The sequence below is a fragment of the Hakea prostrata genome, chromosome 11, assembly GCF_041222555.1.
Source record: "Hakea prostrata isolate BN-2017 chromosome 11, UWA_Hpros_2, whole genome shotgun sequence".
Taxonomy (NCBI): domain Eukaryota; kingdom Viridiplantae; phylum Streptophyta; class Magnoliopsida; order Proteales; family Proteaceae; genus Hakea; species Hakea prostrata.
This window is the reverse complement of record NC_142610.1, coordinates 10,939,792-10,961,666: the sequence shown is the minus strand read 5'-3', so window position 1 is coordinate 10,961,666 and position 21,875 is coordinate 10,939,792. Positions and strand designations below refer to the sequence as shown.

Below are 21,875 nucleotides of genomic sequence, written 5' to 3'. Positions count from 1 at the left end.
GAAACTTATGACTTTTTTGTGCAAATTTAGACAGATTTTATAGGGTATTTTGGGGGGGGGGGTCTGCATTTAAACTAATTAGAGTATAAAGAACACATTGACTGTATTTTGCTAAAAAAATCAATGTAGGTATGTCATTTAATGTACATAACATCAATGTAAAGTTGTCTGAAAAGTACACTAAAAACTTAACTACTTAAGCACATAACATTTAATGTATAATTTCTAACTTCAAAATATCAAACACAAAGTAACTGACAATTAAAGGGAAGTACAACTCATTGCCAAGAGGAGTGCCTCTGTTGATCCATCCTGTGAGTTGAGTAGTACTATGCCTGTAACACCCTCTTCTCCAATCAACGAACATAGACATCCCATGACATTTTATGCCTATGATTGTCAAGGTAATCGACAACTATAACTTTATAAGTCTGGTCATCAATATGATTAAGATAACCAGTCTGAGGGAATACACAATTTAGATAAGTAAGTCTTAATGGAGGGGATATTTGATAAACATGAAAGAAACAAAAAAATTTGAAAATCTGGGAAAGCTATGAAACTTGCAAGAAAAAGTCCCGAGTTTCCACAAAATTTTCCAAATTTCTGTGAAATCTCTCAGGTTTTCACGAAATTTTCCATGTTTCCCACGAAATTTGGGATTTTTTTTTTTCTTATGAACCAGCTAGTCTAGCTTGGTTAAACCAGGTTTCGACAAGTTTCGATGAAATTTCAACGGTTTCGATAGAAACTTGGGATTTTTTTCGGTCCCCTAGTTTTTCGTTTCGAGTTCCCAAGATGAAAATTTTCGGTGAACATTTTGCAAATTTCGATGGAATTTTGTTCCATGCTCTAAATGACTTCTTTCAATATCTTCTAAGGTATATTTTGTTGAAAGCAATGATTTAATAAATCCACATTCCATTGCCCAGGAAACCAACCATGTCTAGTGTCCTGCACCTCCACTATTTGCTATGTTGTGTGGAAATCTTGTACCAGCTCCAAAGATTGATCTTCTTTGGTATAATGTTGTGGCAATCTAAATGGACTGTTTTCTGAGACCTATTATAGTAGGAGAGGGCTTGGCCCTTGTGACAAAAATTCACTAGTTTCAAAAGAAGATATGGATCATCTCTCTAGATGGGGAGCACAAGCATTGCAGCCACAAATTATGTGGGCCCACAAGTAAAAAAAATAAATCCCGTCACCCTAATCTTGTGGGCCCCCTGTAATTTGTGGTCAACAGCCGTCGGTCTGTGCTCCCCGTCAGAAGAGATGATCTAGACTCTCAAAAGAATGCATGAATATGAACACTTCCAATAGTACACTAATAAGGGGGGGGGAGGGAAATTCAATTTCTTCTTAATGAAACTTGAAAATGGATCTCTTTATCTTTCAATTCGTGAAAAGGTCTACAATTTTTTACTAAAAAAAGAAAAAAATCTCTAATTGAAGCATGTAAATAAAACTATTGTGATTTTGAATTATCAATCATATTAATAAATTTGGCATGAAATCTTATTTGGATGGAATTTTTGGCCTGATATCACTACAAAATACCTGTTTAAAGTTGGTAATAAGTATGTTTTAGGAAGCCAAACCACGACCCTTATTAGATATATGAAACCTCATCCCTTTATCATAGTACAAGAGATTATCTTTTAGGACTCTTTATCAAGAAATTGAATTATTATCTTACCTTTTTCAATCAAAATGTTCTTATTTAGGTGTTTCTAGCATAGTATTGCAAATATTTTTCTTTTTTTAAATATATTTTTAGAAAAGTGAAATAATTTTTTTCCCTTTTTCAATTAAATGTTCTTATTTATGTGTTTCTACCAATCTACTGCAAATCTTTTTTAATCTCTCAAACAAAGAAACTGAATTTTCAACAAAAAGTTTATATTTAGATATTTCTTTTGATGGTAGAGAGAATTATAAGCCTCCATTACAAACCAATAACCTTAACAATGCCTATATATACACAAAGATATGATAGTTCTTTACCAATACAAGAATTTGACAAACAACTTTGCTAGCAAAAGCTTTTGACAGAAATGGCTTCACTTAGGCCTCACTTGGCTTTTCTCTTTGTCCTTTCTTTTATTTTCTTTGCTGAATCTATTGGTGAGTTTCTTACACACACACAAATCCATATATTAGTGAAGAGAAGAAGCAAGACTAATCCCTTTTAATTTTTTCTGTGCAGCTACTGAAGTGAAGGAAGTAAGTGAAATTGGTGGGAAACTGGGACCAAATTGTTGGGGCTGTGCAGGGGACTTAGAAGGATGTACCCTTACATGTTTTGAGGAGGGCCGTAAAACAGGTCTTGAATGCCATATTGTGCGTGAAAATGGAAGTAGCAAGTGTTGTTGCACTTAATAAGAAGTATCAATCAAGGACCCAAATAAATGTTATCCTATATTACATGAAGAAAAAACAAAGATAAAACAATAAAGAACTCTTCTAATTGCTTGCTTATACCTCTCTTAAACATTTAGTTATGCCAGTCTATGCTTCATTATAGAGCAGGTCTTTTGTACTTGTTTTCAAACTAAATCTTCCAGCAATCAAAACAGGTGAATGGTTTGATCTGGGGGCTTCATTCCAACACCCCCAGTAAGCTAGCCCTAGGTTGCCCTTCAAGATTTTATTTTTGCGAGGGCTTCGTTCAGCCTCATTTGTTCACCTATTGTTTTTGGACATTCTTGATGTCTTTGGTTTTTTTTTTTTTTTTTTTTTTTTTCCTTATATTCTTGGTATGAGTAATCTGGATCCTGAGGTTTCAGCAAAATCATTTTTAATCAAAAATTTGACATTTTGTATTTGCCTTCCCTATAGTATCCAAAAAAAAATATGCCATGCTTTATAATTTCTTTTTTTTCAACTTACCCAAATTTGGAGTAGGCATGAGATACATATAATCAATTACTTTAATAAGCAGATCAATTGTCATGCATTTCTTGTATATATGCATTTTAACACATACAGAACAGATAGCCCCATACAAGGCACTATACATTGGTCCTTGAAGTGAGAAAGATCAAATAATTATACAAAGATTATCATTGGGAAGTGTTTTCCTCCTTGAGAAATCCCACTGAGGAGAGGATTTCATGGTCTTAAAGTCAGCTATCTAACTTCAGCAGCAATGAGAGTTCATCAGGCAAGAATTTCTGCATTTGTAGTGTTTTCCTCTGCACATCCCCTTTAGGAAGGTTATCTTCTTTGCTCTTCTTAAGCTGTTCCATGTAAGCAGACACTGAAGCTGAAATCTCAGGAACCATATCTACAATCACCCCATTCACGCCTGCTAGATGTTGCAAGTAAACTGCTTTTGGCACATTGTTCAACTCACCATAAGTTAGGAGTGAAAGATTTGCTTCTCTGATATTGTTTATAGCACTTAGATTCCTTAAGATTGCTTTGACATCTGAAACAATCCCTTGCAACCCACAAGCCAAGCAGAGCTTTAAAGCCTCCTCCAATGAATTCATTCTCATATTAGTATAAATTTCAGACCCTCCATCAGTCAAGAAGAAAACAGGGTAGATGCTCTGCAACGCTCTAATCAACCTTGCTGCATCAGGTTGGAATGTTGAGAAGATAACAGGTCTTTCTTTGACATATTCAAAAACCACTTTTAAGATTACTTGAATAGCATGAATGAGTTCTTCATCTTGATAAACAATCTCATCATCAAATTTCAACTCAATGTTGAAACCAGTGAAGGATTCACATTCTGAAATGCCTCTTGCAATGTACATAATGCATCATCTTGTCCAACCTTCCAGCTCAAAATCCTCTGATCTTCAGCCCTTCTTAATAATCTTCTTCCAACCTGAATTTTCAATAATGTCAGTAAGAATCAGATATCAATATCAGTTTCTTAGATGGTTCTTAAGAAAACCAGAAAGCATAATCGAATTAAAAGGCAAGATGAATTACATTTGACGACTCTGGTTGAGGTCCACAGCAGACGAATTCAGCTAAAGTTAGCTCCGTAAGTCTTCTCTCTGAAATCTCACCATTTTCTTGTTCTGTAATGATGAAGTTGTCTATGGAAGATGACTGGGTAATCATCTTTGGTCACCTGAACATCGAATTCAATGAAATCAACTGCAAATTTTCCCGCATTGTTGAAAGATAGAATTGAATTCTCTTTAATTTGATTCAGCCTTGAATCTGATGACTCTAACACGTTCATTCCGCTCCCTCTGTGGCCAATGACAAGAAACTTTGGCCATTTCAAGGATGCTTTTTTGACATTACAAAACATGCTAGAAGTTTTACCTCCATCAATGATTTTACAAAACATGCGGTGATAAACTGCTACCATAGTGGCTTTCTCTCGCACTCGATTGAGGTAAAGTAGGTGGGAGACATAAACTGCTTTGAGAGCCATTACAGGAAGCAACAAAGTCAAGAAACAGAGAGAGAGCAGAGAGAGATTATATTAAATGAAGAATATTCGATTTTTTTTTTTTTTGGATATTCTAATTAATTAATTTTCGGATTTTGCGCAGCACTAAGCTGCCTACGGTCCGATGAATCCTGGTGGTCGAATCTCTACCACCCGTTCTGGTTTCGTTTTTCTTTTTTTACTTTTTGAACCACAAACCAAAAAAAACACTTGAGATTTGACATCAACTACCCCTCTAGATTTGATATCGACCAACACTAAAGCAAAATCCTTTATTTTTCTCTTTCTAGTATCTAATAAATAAATAAAATGAAAAGCTTTTTTTTTTTTTTCAATTTATATACAAGTACTATAAATATTAGAATAATATATATTTGTAAAACAACCTTCAAGGCTATAAAAACATAATAATAATCACACGTCCACCTATCAAAAACACGAGCAAATTGCACTAGCACACCAAAATGGAGGCCTTAAAGTGCTAGCACACCATTTTATGTTTAAAAAGCACAGACACCTCAAAATTAAATTTTCATTGGATATGTTAATTCAATTTGTCACTGAAAATCGTTAAATCATTGTTTCTTTATTTATTTTGATATGGATATTTTTTAATTGAAAGTTAATAAATAATGATTTAACAGTTTTCAATGACAAATTTGACTAATCTATCCAATGAAAATTCAATTTTGGGGTGCTTTAAGGCCTCCATTTTAGGGTAAAGGTGCAATTTGCTCAAAATACAATGTAATAGTACAAAATCTTTAAATGTAGAATATTTATATTTCACTCCATGCCTTCATTGTCTCAAAAGCCTTCAGTCTTTGTCTCCCTACTCAAATATTCCTCTTTCATATAGAGCCTCTTTGTCAATCTCAATGTATTATTTGTTGAAATAGCCTAAAGATGTCAACCACCTCCACCTCTTTTTCTCTTTGTCCGAAAAAAAAATTTTGCCTCCATTTGAACCAGCTCTAAACCATCCTTTAGATTCTTCAAGGTTTACTGATGGTTCTTGGGATCATTTTCCAGTGCGTCTATGTGTGACTTGGTGGGAAGTTGGTGTTTGTTGCTAGTAACTCTATTTTTTCCACTTGAAATAGCATGGTTTAAGAATAATTTTATCTTAATTCCTAGTGAATGCTCTTACTTAATTATTGTATGTAGAGTCCAAGTATCTTAATGTTATCTTAATTCAGGTTTTTTGTTTTGTTTTTTGCAGGGAGTTCAAGGTAATCTTTGAATCTTAGTTTTATTGGTCTTCTAAGAAGTGAAGCACAATGTTTAAAAAAGAAATGACAAGAGATATGGGAAGTAAACATAGATCAAAACTTTCAAGTTTTCTGCAATGAAGCTACAGTAATGTTCCAGCATAGTTTCCTAGATTTAGCTCGCTCAAGTAGACAAATCAAGTTTTTTTTTTTTTTTTTTTTAATAAAAGAAGAAAAAAGATTCATTAAGTTACTTGAAGCACTTACAACTGTTAACTAAAGTTCCATTACAGTCTTCCGTTGGAGTTGATGCTGTTGTAGCTAATTTTTCAAACCAAAATTGAAGCATTGGGGATGGGCAATTATCATACTTAACTGTTTGTGTTGTCTTAGCAACATTCATTAACCACCGGCGATGGTGGTCTAATCGTCACAAGCTCACTCCCAAGTGGTTTGGCAAACCTCATGTCCGAGGTTCTAATCTCCTCTACTCCTATGTTTCTTGCATTGGACAGTTGTGCTCTTTGGCCTGCGCATGAGTGCTACCAATTTCTGCGGACTATACTAGGCTTTCGGTGGGGCTCTACTGACAAGGCCAATGCTTGAGCTGGTAGTGCACAGGGCTAATGCTTGCATAGGTCGCACTTGATAAAAAGTTTGATCATTGCATAGCTGGGGGGCGCTAGGTCACCGCTACTGCATCCCCTCTTTTAGTTACCAAAAAAAAAAAAGAAAAAAGCAACATTCATTAACATAGATATTTCACTTAGAGGCCATATCCCTAGTATTGGCTTTGGTAAGAGAGTTGGTAATCCCTGTTGGTTGTTCCTTATCTCTCTTATTTCAAGTCCTTGTTTTGTTGCTTTTTCTATCCCAGCTTGTTATCCAAAAAGTGTTGCCTCCAAGACCTCCACCGTACGCATTATGGATTGTAAATGTCCACCTTCATAGACCAGCCTACCATCCCTAACCATTGGTTAAGTATCCCTACACACATCATCACATTATTATTAGTTCATGGTATATTGGTGCACCAATTGTCTTCAAAATTTGGTGGCAATTCATAACTATTTTGTGTTGGTAGATTAAGGTTTGTGTCATCAACCTTTTGTAGCGTTAAGGCTACAATCCATTGATTTAAACTAGATAAACCTTCATAGGATTAAGTGTTTTTTGTGTGAAAACCCTCCAATTTCTTTCTTGCCAAAAATTGCAGACACATCAAGTTATATCAACAAATTTTGCTAGATGATTGTACGACACTTTCTTTTATTGCCAAAAGAATCTCATCCATTAATCTCAAGGGGAAAGTGTCCAAATCCTACAATTGGTTATTACCCTAACACATAAAGAATAAAGAGAGGAGAGCTAAGAAAAGGAAATGATAATAATAAAGAAGAAAAGAGGCAAAAAAAACCTGATTTTGCTTGGAAGCAGCGCTACTCCCAGCAGTTAAAGGCCCAGATGCATTTTGGAGTCCAGATTGCTCTGGACTACAAAATGCATCTGGACCGTGCGCTGCTCCCAAGAAAAATCCGTCCACATTTGGTTCTATTTTCCTATTTTATTCTTGCTAGTTGTATTCCAATGATGCCTATAATAACGTCTTTGTTCTTGGGCTTCAATATGAGTTAATAGAGTACCTAATCCCATAATTGAGCGTGAATATTCAATTTGTTGTAGCAAAGTTCGATCAGTGTGTTCAATCTTTTGCTCTAGTTTATTTGATATGTTTATTGGCCATCTTTAAATGAATGTTGTGGTTTTAACTTGCTAGAACTAATATTAAATAATGTGTGTTAGCAAAATTCTTGTGTAGAATAAGTTAATTAGCAAGTATGATAGAAATATTTGCGTATCTCACATAGCCCTCAATGGAACCAGATATAACGTGACATCCTTAATTTAATTCTCTATAAAATATAGTGGAACTAAAGTAATGTGATGAATGTATAAACAAATCGGAAGAGTCTTGTGCACAACTTTGATATAGGTTCTCTCATTTGTTTTGTTATATAGTTTTGCTAAAGCATTCATAGCCCAAATTCAAGAACGGAGAATTTAAACCCCCATCATATTTACCATTGATTGAGTTTCTACCTATTGTGTGCCTACCATTTTAGAATCTCTTGTGTACTTCTTTGGTCCGTCCTTAATTAGTATATTGATCTTCTGTTAATTTTGTTATAATTAGTACCCCTTTTACATTGAAAATCAAAAATAATTCTTCGTGGTTACAACACCCTCACTCAAATTTTACTACTTAATTGCAATGTGCACTTGTGTAACATTCTAAACACTAGAAAACAAATGTCATCGTCTTACCTATGGTGGGAGCGGAACCTTAGAAGATGTAGTTTGAACTCCAAATCTTTGTACTTGATTTAGAAAATCATCTGGTTTGATGTCTGTGCTAGGTTCAAATGCTTCACCACCCCCTAGTTTTGGACACCCCAAGGAACAAGTTAATTGTCGTTGCATGGAGTTTAGGCTCTCCGCCATTGCCGTGAAGTCAGCTGACACACCCCCCCCCCTACCAACAAGCTGTTCTCATACATTCCTTGCTTTCTTTCAATTTGGGGTTTTCATCCAGAAAAAATGTTTGGCCTTAATGACCAAAACCTACATCAGCCCACTCTGAGCTCCTTCAAGCTCAAAACTCTAACCCTAACTAGGAAAAGGGTCGAGTTACAGTTGAGTATTTTACCAAACGCAACATAGCCTAGCTCAATCCCACCCTACTACCTTGAGGGTTATTTTTGGTCAAAAAAAAGAGCAACAATATGATCAAAGTTAGGGTTAAGACAGGGATCAAGTTAAAGCGTGTACCATGGACTGGCCCAGCCAGTGCCATAAAGACAAGATCAAAGTTAGAACACAACTAGGGCATTTAGGCATAAGCCAAGGTTTTAAGAAACCTAGACCAACCAAACCCTATTGCATCCCTAGTTGAATCTATCTATATGATCAAGACTGACCATATCACCAATTTATGCAGGCAAAACAATGTGCCAATCTAGATATACTTTCTAGGCGTAGCAGTTTAGACTTCTAATAGCTTGTTGAGTTAAAGACAGTCCACAAAGAACCATTTCTCACGCCAATTCCAAGCTACTAAACTTCCAACAGTTTGGACACATGAGAACCCATTTTCAGATCAGAACAACTTTTTGAGCAAGAACAAAATATACAGGAAATATGGCAAGTTATCCAATCCAACACTTGAACCAAAATTTCCATCTCTACAACTTTGTAAGGCATCCCAAATTTCAAACCAATTCTAAGATAAGATTTCGTCTAAGCGAAGGTTTAAACACATGTCATTTCTTTGTTTGAGGTCGATCAATGACCTTAGTAACTACATAACAGTCAGGTGGTGTAATGTTTGTATAGTAGTTTTTGATGGTGTCTGTGATTTCAAACCCAAATTTCTTATAGAAGTTGATGGCATCCTCATTGTTTGTCTGCACATGCAAGTAAATCTCCATAATGTTTTGCTTGGAGCAGAGATCTATAACGTTTTTCAACAGCTTTGTGCCTGCATCAAACCCAAAACCAAATAATTTAGCTCAACATGCTAGGAAAATAGAGATTCTCCAAGTTATGTTCTACATCTTTCCAGGAACTGATAAGCTCCTATTTTAAGTTAAATTCTTGGTAAGATTTATCTTCTATGAAAAGAAATTATTCAGCAATTCAGAAAGTAGTTGATGTTTTTAATTTAATTTTCTAACGTGGTGAAATTGATCAACATAAACCTGAAAACTGGCTCATAATCATATCAATTGGAAAACTAGTCCATGAAATATAAACAGAAACAGATAGACTGAGATTCAATTATTTGAATGATCATTTGTACGGTCATTGTCCCCAAGTCATGATCATCTCCCCCACCGGTCCAAGTGATCATATAAAGTAAATTAATAATTTTTTAAAATACATCTAGTGGCCTCCCCCTTGTAGCCCCCCGGCCACTGATCATATCAATCAGAAAAAAATTTGGGGGGGTAACTTTCAATCAGAAAATACCAGTACTGCAATAATCTGAAATATTCACAACGAAGGTCAAGATGATGCAGATCCAGCCCCTAATTAGAACCATCGGATTTGCTGCCCAGCAATTAGAACCCAGGTGAAGCCCCTAGGCAGCACTGAAAGTATTTGCACTTCTTTTTTTCAAAGAACAAAAATGCACGTCTGTGTGTGTGCGTGTAATTTCAGTGGCAGTATAGTAATTTGGCCAAACTTTTAATTCAGGGACAGCAAAGTAATTTAGGGTTTTCAATTAAGCATTTTTAATTTCAGTCTTTCCTTACATGTAAAACAGCCACTGTTCAGCTTGCTAAATCATTAGTCTGCTGTTCTATAGTTCAAAGTCAGGATTTCAAGTTCTAATTTCATAGAACTTTTCAGTTGTAAGATAGTAAATACCCCCTCACCTAACTAGATCGGAGGAGGTACGGTCTAATAGATTCGATATTTCAGCTTTGCTGCGACTCTTGGTTCTTGGTGAAGACAAGTCAGATCATGTCTTGATTGAAGATTCAGCCTACATTTATCCATCCCAGCTGCTCCACAACTTATTACAGTCCCCCCCCCCCCCCCCCCCCAAAAAATCACTGCTTGAGATCAGAACTCAATATGGCCCACTTTATTTTTTTTTTTAATTTTAACCCCAGAAACAAGAAACTGCATCTCTGCCAATTTACAGTCAAACTTGGAAATCATATCCCTATATTATTACCTATATTTCCTCCAAGTTTCAAGCTTTCAGCCCATTCTAACATCTCTAACCTGGAAACCGGCAAGGTTTTCATACTCCCAAAAGCCTTACTGACAAGAGCTTAGATCTAGAGCAATTTACCTATCAGAAAACATCACCACACTTTAGGAATCACCTCCCACACCATCACTTACACTCCCTCCAGGTTTCATACCCATCACCACAGAATTTCTAGATCCAAGACTCCCACCCCACATCACTGTGAAACATTTTTGTGACAACGTTTTCTACAGAGATTTCTTGTTCCGTAACTTGCCACACGACCTCTCTAGCCTTCACTATCACAGCAGCCAAATCCTATAGCACACACTTATCGACCTTTTCTGAGAGACCCCCTATTTCTATTCTAAAGACATCCTAGCCCAAATTCCAATTTTCCATGAATCCCTTTCTTGGAGCCATTTAAGTTGGTTCTCTGAAAACATCTTGATCAACTGGCTCTCATTCATTTGAGACCACATCACAAGGTCATTGAAGAAAAAAACATTCAGTGCAACCCTAAACCTTCCCCCTTTTTTTCTTTTTTTGGTGTGTGTGTGTATGTGTGTTGGGGGGGGAGGTGGTTTGGTAAGAGTGCAACCTCACCAGCCCAACGCTACCCACCTCTCCCCCTCCCTCCTCCACTTCCCACCCCCCCCCCCAAAAAAAAAAAAAAAAAAAGAGGGCAGGACCCACTGAATTAGCTCTCTTTCTCTCAGATGCCATGCCTAAAACCCTCAATCAGCTTAGGTGGAAAATTTTGTAAATTATCTCCGTGATCTGCAGTTAACCGTGGCAGTCATCTTACCAAAATTAAAAAGCTAAGAAATACCAGTAGCAACCTCAAAATCTCCATGTATAATGAAAAAAGCAGAAGAACCCATCCAATTTTCTCCAGTAACATCTTGATGTCTGCCAAGTCAGCTATGAGCAAGTGTAAGGCACAGCCCATTCATGGAATGCACCCTCTGGACGTTATAGTCCTCGGAGACAAGCTCAATCCATCAAGGATGTACCTCTAGTAGTGTAATCCGAAGATTCCAGATAACTTTTCTGCCAATTTAATAGTCTATTATGCAGTATAAACGGCAGACAGCATTTTAATCTTGGGTTTTGTTTCTCAGCCACGTTTTGTTTTCTATCTGGTAGTTTGTTGGAACAAAAATAAGACTGGCAGATATTATAAAGCAAAAAGTATATATAATAAGCAGTAAGCATGAGATTTATTTAGATAACATAGGACTAAAATATCCTTGTAAAAATAAGTACATCAATATACATACTCAACACCCAGATGGTAAACAGTAAAAGTTGAGTCGCATCAAACAATGCTCTCCTTAAGATTTATTATGCTCCAATTTTACAATCCAGATTGAGCATTCTCATACCTCCAAGATAAAACAACACAACTCTCAAATCACACAGGTTGCAGTTCCAATGTGATTAGAAAGGGAGTCAGATGGATACATTCAATAATTCAGTGGCATAAACTAAGAATATTCCAAAGGACGTTTACAAAACGAAATTGGAGAATGAACAAGAAATCCTCTATGCATATAGGAGAGAAAGACACCACTAAGGCTGTCTCTGAAAATAATGCTCTCAAATATGTCTTTTCCCACAAGGCTTGTCTGTTAGCCAAGCAAACAAGTCTTCGAATAGGCACACCCATTGGCTATTTAGGTGTCTATTAGGAAAAGACTCAAATCTTCAAAACAATCAAGAAAAGGTGACACAGGAAGAAGAAAGAAGAAGAGCAAAATGAATTTTTAAAATACCCACCATTTTTTCTGAGCCTGTATACAACAGTTTTTATCTTTTTCCGATCCCATTTTATGTACAAGAACACACAAATAATACCCTAGGAGTGCGGCATACACTTTTTTTTTTTTATTAACTCCATTTAGGTTACAGAAACAGGACACAAAATCTGAAATGAAACTATGAAGAGTATTTCCTATTCTGAAGTCCAAGGGACAAGCACTCCATAAGTTAGGGAAGATTCACCAATGAGAAATAGATGTTCTTACAGACTCCTCTTCATGAAAACGAGAGTATATTGTGTGCATGAAGAAAATTCCCCCAAGGACAGCTTGGATTTTGTGTTTTCCTACATGGCTGCCCGGAAACATTTTTATAGAAACTGTTGGTACTGTAGATGTATCCAGCCCTACCCAGCCCCCCAATTAGGGCCCATGAGCAAGGGCCCAACTAAGAAGAGCCGAATCCATCCTAGAGGTAGAGTGGACATTCCTACTCCTAGATAGAGTATTAATGGTGACCAAGTCCAATTTAATTCGTTAATTCAGTTTTATTTCTTAATTTAGAGTTTTGGAGGTTGAGTTCTTATTGGTAATTGATTACTAATTCGAGTTACTAGTCGATTAGGATAGAACTCCTAATTTACAGGAAATTTTATCTTAAGGAGTTTGAGTTGGTTTTAGGGTCCAATTATGGTAAGTGTCAATTTGCTTTAAGAGTCAAGATATTTCCTATTAAGAAGTCCTATTTTGGGGTGCCTTAAATTAGGAAAGAGATTTCTTTTTTGGAAGTCTTATTGTGAGTTTGTTTTAAATTAGGAAAGAGTCTTTGAGTTTAGTTGGGTTTGAGTGGCTATAAATAGCCTAAGTCTGTCTTGAAAAGTTACTCTTGATTAATGAATTGATTTGAGTTTGAGGATTTGGCTTTGAGAAAGTCGTGGGATTCCCCTTGAAACCTTGCGGCTGAGATAGAGTGCTCTTATTTCCAATTTTGAGATTCCTTCATCATCTTCAAGTTCCTCTGCAGATTTTCCAGCAAGCTCACCACCCTTCAAGTAAGTCAAGACCACCACCCCAAACCCTAATCCCCTAGCACTCTGTCCGCAGCCTTCATAGGCCCATCCCCTCAACCCCTGACTTCCAAAACCAGCCCAACCTCCATCACAAATCACCCCTCCCACTTTCCCTTCTGCCCTAACAGCCCCAATCCCCTCCCCTTGCAGACAAAGCCCTCCCCCTTTTGCTCTGTCTTGCGGCAGCAGCAGGCTACTCCCTCTCAAAACCCTACCTCCTCAGCCCCTCTTAAACCTATTTCACCCCTCCCTAGGATCGCACCTAACCCCTGAGCATAAGCCCTCATTCAATTGGCCAAGCCAACCCCTACTACCCTAATTTGAAAATTTTTGCACTTCTTCAACCTTAGGAATTGCAGAATTTTTGCAGATTTCAGAATTCAATATTTATTTGAGTTCCAGCAAATAGAGTCCATTCTAGTTGAAGGTTTTATTAGAATTCAGTTTTGAAGAGCTGAACCAGCAACCCTAACCTTCAATCCCTCCAAAGCCAAAACCCTAGTTGAAACTTGAAACTTGAAACACTAGAAACCCCAATTGAGTGCTGGAACTACTTTAGAAGATCCTAAAAATCTAATCTTAAGTTTTGACATTATATCACACTGATTTAGCTTCCAGAATAGCTTAAATACTTATGACTCGTCCCTTTACTGTCCTCTATTGATTATCAGAAATGTTGTTGGTTGTTTTCTCTTAGCAGCATCTAGCAACAGAATGACACAGTAAAAGGTATGAAACGTGAATCAAATTAGGGCAAAAACGGACTGAGATATGTACAGATTCTAAAATGATGGTCAAGCTGCCCCATGATGAAACTTAAGGATCATCATCTTTGTTGAGTTCCAAAACTAAAGATAAAATCCTTGAACCAGAACTTTCAATAATCTGATGTAATATTTATATCCCACAAAATAAATGGGAAGGCCATTTGTCAGCTGCAGGGAATGGCAGACCAGCAATATGTCAACTACTCAATAGGTGAAACACCCTCACATAATGGATTTCTATCTTGCCTGGTTTTATGCTTGAATAAATTTTGACATCTTACTAAGCCCCAAAAAAACCAATCAGCTCTTAAAAAGAATAAATCAAAATTCAAAAAAGTACCAACAAACAAGATCTTTCAGAAAACAAATTCATGTTAGGGAGGACCACACAATAAATTCAGATGGATAGATGGGGCTAATAATGAATATTGAATTCAGTAAAAAATAGAGTAGAAGAATAGATGAAATCCCAGATAAGTCTAATGGACAGATTTAAAACTATTGTCCAAATGCATGTACTAGGATACAGCCACCAGTGCAATCCTCTCCAAAATAGAAATCAGAGTAAAAATAACAGGAACAGTTGGTTCTGAACAAAGCATAAAAGTCAGCAAGAGCAGTTTTCTAAAACTAGTTAATCAATTCAATATTCAGATGCACAGTAAGAACAACTATTAAAAATTTCAGAATGTTTGAACTTATTATGGGTGAATTTTTTTTAATTCTAATCCACATCAAAAGCTCCTACATACAGACTTCCAGATTCGGAATAAAAATGACTTGCAGAGCATGACTTGAATAATGGAAAGGAAGATAGAGGAAAAACAAAGATTTTTTTTTTTAAATTAAAGAATAAAAACAATAAAATCCAGAGCTTGTAGTTTGATTGGATAAAAAATCAATCAATTCCTTGATAGCAGACAAAGGGTTCTTCATGCCTGGAAGCAGATGGAGAGAAAGGATCCATGCAGCCAACCCCAGTTAGTTTGTATAATATGATTTGTCGTTATGGTTGTTTTTGTGTTCCTTTTATTTTCTTCTTTATCTTTATTATTTTGTCTTTGCTAGGACCCATGTAGCCAACCCTATTTAGTTGAGAAAAGGCTGAGGGTTCACAGCTTAAGCCTGTGGGTTAATGTACAACCTAGATGGGGCAAATCCCATATCCATAACCCTCCATGATATCATCTAAAGGAAACACCAAAAAACAAAAGCAACAACTAACATTCATGAACATAAAAACCAAAAAAAAAAAGACACCAAAACATAAAATTTTCCAGCAGATGCTCAAAAGGAAACAGAATTCCCCAAATACAACACAATAGAAGTAAAACTGCATGCTTACCTATCCCCAAACCACGATATGGGGCCAAGACTCCGAGGGTCATTATATAAACACAGACAGCACCAGATTCCTTCTTCTCGAGGCGACATGCTATTGCACCAACACAAATGTCACTGTAGTATGCTGCACAAAAGAGAAACATCTTTGAAGAACTTCAATATTCCATACTGCTTGCACAAAAAAAATATGCAACAGTTTTAAACACTTAATCATAGTTTTCAAGGCAGTAGGAATTCCAAAGCAGTTAAGCTCCTGCAAAAGTGTTGCCTAAGCAGTGTTTAAGCTATATAAATCACATTTAAATATTAATTTTTTTAATATATCAATCATATTTATTAGTAATTGCCTCATAGGTAACAAATTGCAATATAATGGCATACAAAATTGTTGTTGAAGACTTAAACAACAAATTTACAATTCACAACATGCTGACATATAAAACATAATTATAAATACTAGGGGGAAAACGCTGTTAAAGACTAATATCAAAATATGTAACCAGTATATTGTTGTCAATTCCTTGGCTTAAATTGAGTGACTTGAAGTAAAAAATCAATTTAAAAAACAAGGGAAAAAAAAGTGTATTGATTTGGTAAAGGCATATAAAGGTGTTACATAGGAGGCCAAAGTGACACTTTACCAACCAAAGTAGACACTTTTTGGCTTAAAAAAAGGTGTACGCTCGCTTTGCCCTCAATAGAATGCTTTATCACCTAGCCGACACTTTGACAACTATGCATTTAGTCAAGTTATTGTAATCTTCTTTTGTTCCCATGAAAAGAAAAATGTCATTTGAGGTTCTGGGGCAGACTGAAGAAGACAGAAAGGAAGAACTGCCTACAGCTATTCAAGGACTAGCTTTGCCTAAATCCAACTCAAGCCAGATCATACATGTCTTTTTGTTACAGCTAAACAATCCAGGGAACGGAAGGTTAGTCTATTTCCTAATTTCAGGTCCCAATCTTTGGTCTACAGCTGCCTGCTTATGGAGATAATGCATTCCTTGGAATCAGCACAGGCTTCAGTTGTGAAGATCATAAAGCTTACAGTTGCTATATCTTCTAGATTCTTGAAACTAGGAATCTTACCATATCAATGAAGGGGTTTCATCAAGTTAGATTTTTCCTTTTATTTTACTTGATTATAAAAGGTCCAACAGGTGTTCTTCAAATTCCAGCTTCTTAGTTAAGTTATAGTTAATTTATAGTTTAAAGACTTGCTTAAGTTGTCAGAAACTCATTCCTATGCAAGGAAAGCTTTCATTATATTATTCCTCAAGTCACAGATAAGAAACCCAGATTTCTTCCGTAACAATTTGAACACCATATGAAGCTTTGCTTTGCTGTGATGTTCTGTGAGAAGCAGCAAACTACCAGTAAGAATCTGTGCTGACCGGTGGGAAGCTTTGTGAGGCTCGGGTGAGAAACAAGTCGTCTTATCACAGTTCAAAATAGCATAACATAACAGGCTAGAGAATGTTCTCCTGAAGATCCTGAAGACCGAACAGTGCCTGGCCACCTGCAATGCCGTTTCTCCCTAAGTTTTCTATTCCACTTGGCCTGCCATCATCTTCAGCTGATCTTTTGGTATGCTACTTTCAATTCTAAGGTGATGATTTGAACAGGATTGGGTGCTGATCATAGTACAAAATCCCAGCAAGATTTCTCTACTTTTTGCAGGTTTTGATGCTAATGAAATGGAATGTGAGGTGAAATAAGAATCTGCTAACATTCCAGCACCTTTTATATTGTTTTGTGTAAAGGATACCTTTCAGTCCTGATAAATACCACATCTCCCAAGTCAACATTTACAACGAAAAATTCGCTTGTTTCAACCGGTAGGAGGAGAAATTACCTCCTTTGCTTGGATTTTGCCACATCATAGTTTCAAAATGCTGAAATATACTGTTGGTGGGGTTTCCAAATCACTCCTAAGAGATTCATTGCTTCTTTCTAGGAAAGATTTCACCAAATAGAACAGATACAGGAACAACTTTTTCCCGCCCAGTGGATCCTGCACCTAGATAGAGAACCATGCAAAATTACCACCAGCCTCCCATGAACTTAGAAATCCCCCATTCACTAAATTCTCCTGCACACATTTTCAGTGTTCCCTGCACTGCTGCAGGCATTACACAACCGATTAACATTACCGTGTCCAACAACAACAACAACAACAATAAGCCTTTTCCCAACTAAATGGGGTCAGCTACATGGATTCTTGCCCTCCAATCGGTTCTGTTCAAGGCCATGCTAGATACAAGGCCTAAGCTATACATATCCTTTCTCACCACTTCTCCTAAGGTTATCTTAGGTCTACCCCTAGCTCTTCTAGTTCCTTCAATATGGATTATATCACTTCTCCGAACAGGAGCATTTATAGGTCTCCGTTGAACGTGGCCGTGCCACCTCAAACGACTTTCTCTAAGCTTATCACTTATGGGAGCAACTCCCAGACCAACTCTAATATGATCGTTTCTTATCTTATCCATCCTAGTTTTGCCACTCATCCATCTTAGCATCCTCATTTCTGCTACACTGAGTTTATCTATATGATTCTTTTTAACAGCCAACACTCTGCACCGTACATCATAGCTGGTCGGACAACGGTCCTATAAAATTTTCCTTTAAGCTTTAATGGAACACGCCGATCACATAAGACCCCGGATGCACCTCTCCACTTCATCCACCCTATTTTAATTCTTTGGGAAACCTCATCTTCTAAATCACCTCTTTTACTTATGATTGAACCTAGGTACCTAAAACAATCACTCTGAGGAATCTCTTTATCGTCAAGTATCACCACTTCATCATTTGCCCGATCATGACTAAAGTTACAAACTAGATATTATGTCTTCGATCTACTAAGTTTAAAGCCTTTTGATTCCAAAGCTACTCTCCATGATTCTAATTTGGTATTAATCCCCACTTGGGTCTCATCAATCAACACAATATCATCCGCAAAAAGCATACTCCAGGGGACCTCATCTTGAATGTCTTTGGTTAACATTATCGTGTCCATACAATAAAAATGTTAGCTGGTGATATTTTTACTTTCCGGATGTTGGAGGCTGATCTACAACCTCGTGGTGTTCAATTTTCTGTTTATACATTATTTTGTCTTTCTGGTTTATAACAATATATTTTTGTGCAACATCAATGTGAAATACCTAGCATCAATATAAACTGGACAGAATATGTTGGTTAATCACCATGTTCAATCTACAGCCTCACAGCGCCAGAAATTATACTCTGAAGGTAAATGATTTTTACTTTCAAAGTGATATAAAACATTTTAAAAAGTTTGTTTTGGTTTGAAAAATAAAGAAAAATTGAGAAAGTGATTCCAGCATGTTTGCGCACATACAAGGTTCAAGATCCTGTCGAGATCGAAGTTACAAATATAACATAAAAATAAATAAATAAAAACCTCAATTTTTCTTGTACCAAGACAAGACATGCCATGGCCTCACTAGTGCGCTGAGGTGCAAAATGTGGTTACAGTTTTACAATGGCAAATGTCGACCTGACATTCAAACCCTCCTTTTATCTACACTTTAGACCCAGAACATAAAAAAGTGGAGAAGTTATTTGAGATGTCCATTGGAAACAAACTATAAAACTAGAATGCTCTCGAAGGGTTGCAGTAGATATCTGATGGGTTAGAGTAAAAAAATTTAGTAAATTTCCCAATAAAGGATAAATTCTCTTAATCTAAGACAAGTACCAATATACAAATAGTCTCAGCCTATCCTGGTCCAATCCATGAAGGAAGATCCATAGACAAGATCGGGTTCATTGGAGACAAGTTGAGTTAGCTAATGGATTATAGAAGACCGAGAGTCAAAATATCAACATCTGCCTATGCAGTAAAGAAAATTCGATAAGGTAACTCAATTGTCACCAACCCAGAGAATAAGGGAGAACCAAGTAATGGTATTTTTTTGCACCTTCATCCCCTACCACTTCTACTCACATCAACTCCAGCGTTTACACCGCGATCATGAAAACAACACAGTTTAAGGAAGCCAGAATTAGATGCTTTCTCTGATAGCTTTTTCTAAAACCCCAGAATCAACAATCAAACATTAAAAGGGCATCAAATGGAAGTGTTTCAAGATGTCTGTGATAATAGCCCCCTGAATTTAAGTTATAACACTCTTGCTTCAAGAAGAAAAGTGACTGGCTAAGACCCACCCACTTCCTACGTGCAGCAGTTATAAGTTACCACCGCATTCATCCCCAAAAAAAAAAAGTTACCACCACAAACTTGGCAAATTCAATAGGCTGAAAACTTCTCTTGGTCACATTCTAGAATTAGATCAGCAACAATGGTCAGTCAGAATCTTCTCTACATTGTATTTTCTTTTTAAACAGAAACCTACCAAAAATTATCCTTTTTGCATTTAGAATGCTAAATGCTGAGATTTTTTCTTCTTAATGCCCGTAAGCTTGGAAGGTCTTGTCGCATGTACTAAGTCTTTCAGAATACCTTCGTCAATGTTTACGTTAAAAGGTTTGATTCAGCATCTATATACAAGTCAATTTCATCGGAAAGTGACCATGTAACTTTTTTTAAGGATATCTCATATCAACATAACTAAGACAAGCTTCAGAAGCGAGAGATTTCACTTCTTTCTTGGCATAATCCGTGGATCACAATCAGTGAATATTTGGAGGTCCACAATTATCAAGCAAGGTAGCACACCCACACTTTTGTAAGTTTGCATTTAATATTGTAGAGCTTCATAGCCAACGTCTTCCTCTACGGCAGACAGAGAAATTTTGAATCTCCTATGGAATCTGAATCCCTCTGTTCCTTATACAGTATATTGTTAAGGCAACTACTGAGCCCTTCAAGACAACACTTTTTGCATATTACTGTGATAAAGAAAATTCTAATCATTAATTTAAATATGTATGTCTTGCAAAGTTATCCAAACATTCATCCAGAGTATATATGATGAAAAGGCTGATAGGGAAAAACCGCATTGCCATACTAACAGCCACAGAAGAAGAAACAAAACGAAGAGAGTAGGGATTAGTCAATTGGCAATACAAAAACATTTCATACTTATTATAAGCCACAGAGGAAATCATAAAAAATCATAAAAATGTCGTTTCATACAAAGTGTAAAACTAAAATTCACCTGACGAACGATAATGGCTCAAAAACGCACTGAATCTCCCAAACCAAACCCCAAATTTAGAAGTTACAAACATAACCTAAAAATCCCACCAGTCTTTCACCCAAAACAGGACATATTCATCAGAAGAGAAAAAAAATCCAAAAAGGAAAAACCCTCAAGCCTCAAACTATATAATCCAATGCCAATAATCCAACCCATAGACCTACATCATCATCCAGGAATAAAATTATTAACCCCAACATCTAAGTAAAATGGAAACTAATGGAAGGTAAGCAACAACGAAAAGGGAGTAAGAAAGATAAACAATAAAAAAAAAACCCAGAAGAAGCAGACCTAGCTTTGTAAATTCGCCAGAAGCGAGGGCATCAGCGTAATATTTATCGTTATAACGAACAGGGAATAGAGCAACGTTGAGCTTCTTCAGCTGCATCAAGTTCTTGTCTCTGACTGCATCCAATGAGATTTGAACTTCACGACCAGCTCCCATATTACCCCACTCTGATCTGCGTTAAAATGGAAAGAAGATACTGCAGCCGTGAAAACAAAGCAATCAAAATCAAGAACTTCAATTTGATTGGATTTTCTTGCTCAAAGTCTTACATAGAAGTATAGAACTCTTCTTCTTCGGAGAAAGGAACTCAGGCCGGGAAGGCAAAAGGAGAGAGAGAGGGATTGTTAAATTGTTTTATGCCTTTCGTTATTTGGACGGATTAGTCCGCCGCATGACCCACGAGAGGATGGAATTTTAACCTCCTAAGCTTAATGCAACCATTTTTTTATTTTTATTTTTTTTGTCAAAACAAAAAAACAACAATTATATTAAACGAGAGATAATTCCAACCATCTTTGGGAGGGGTAAGTTTGGATTCTTGGATTTGGGATAAAGCAAAAGATGCTAACTTCACTATGAAGTCTGCATATCATCAATGTCTAGCCATGGTTGATACTCAAGGTAATTATGTAGCTTCTTCTTCCTCATCATCAAATATTGGAAACAAATTTGGCAAATTCCTACTCTCTTTAAAATTAAACATTTTATGTGGCGATCCTCATATGAAACTATTGCAATTGGGAGCTCTTTTTTTTGTTTATGGATGTTTCACTTACCTCACATTGTCTTATTTGTGGTCATGGTTTGCAGAATGTATGTCATGCTTTGTTTTTTGTCATCATGCATGCAAAAGAGTGTTGGAGATACCCCCTCTATATTAATACATCTGACTTCCTACAATCTAATTTATATGATTGGATGAAACTTATCAAAGTAGTCTTTCAATAGTTGTGGCAATCTTACTTTGGTGAATCAGATATGAAGTGTCTTAGTTTGGTGTATATGGAATACTAAGAATGTAGCTTTTTTTCGAGGGGTGGATGTTTTTCTAATA

General features: G+C 36.5%; 1 protein-coding gene and 1 pseudogene across 2 annotated transcripts; both read right to left on the bottom strand.

Annotated features, from left to right (window-relative positions):
• Positions 1-3,092: 3,092 nt before the first annotated feature.
• Positions 3,093-4,405, bottom strand: LOC149000071 (glycerophosphodiester phosphodiesterase GDPD2-like; annotated as a pseudogene).
• A 4,378-nt stretch (positions 4,406-8,783) lies between these two features.
• Positions 8,784-21,170, bottom strand: LOC149000070 (Acyl-CoA N-acyltransferases (NAT) superfamily protein). Of its 2 annotated transcripts, none has more exons than XM_089139796.1 (4): positions 21,091-21,170; positions 20,824-20,993; positions 15,342-15,464; positions 8,784-9,172 (listed from the first exon to the last, which is right to left on the bottom strand). In XM_089139796.1, the coding sequence occupies exons 2-4, from the start codon at positions 20,975-20,977 to the stop codon at positions 8,955-8,957; spliced, it is 495 nt and encodes a 164-aa protein (XP_088995922.1). In that variant the 5' UTR covers positions 20,978-20,993; positions 21,091-21,170; the 3' UTR covers positions 8,784-8,954. The 2 variants fall into 2 exon arrangements, with proteins under 2 accessions (XP_088995922.1, XP_088995923.1); XM_089139797.1 differs by having other exon boundaries at positions 20,824-21,017; positions 21,091-21,138.
• Between the last annotated feature and the right edge of the window lie 705 nt (positions 21,171-21,875).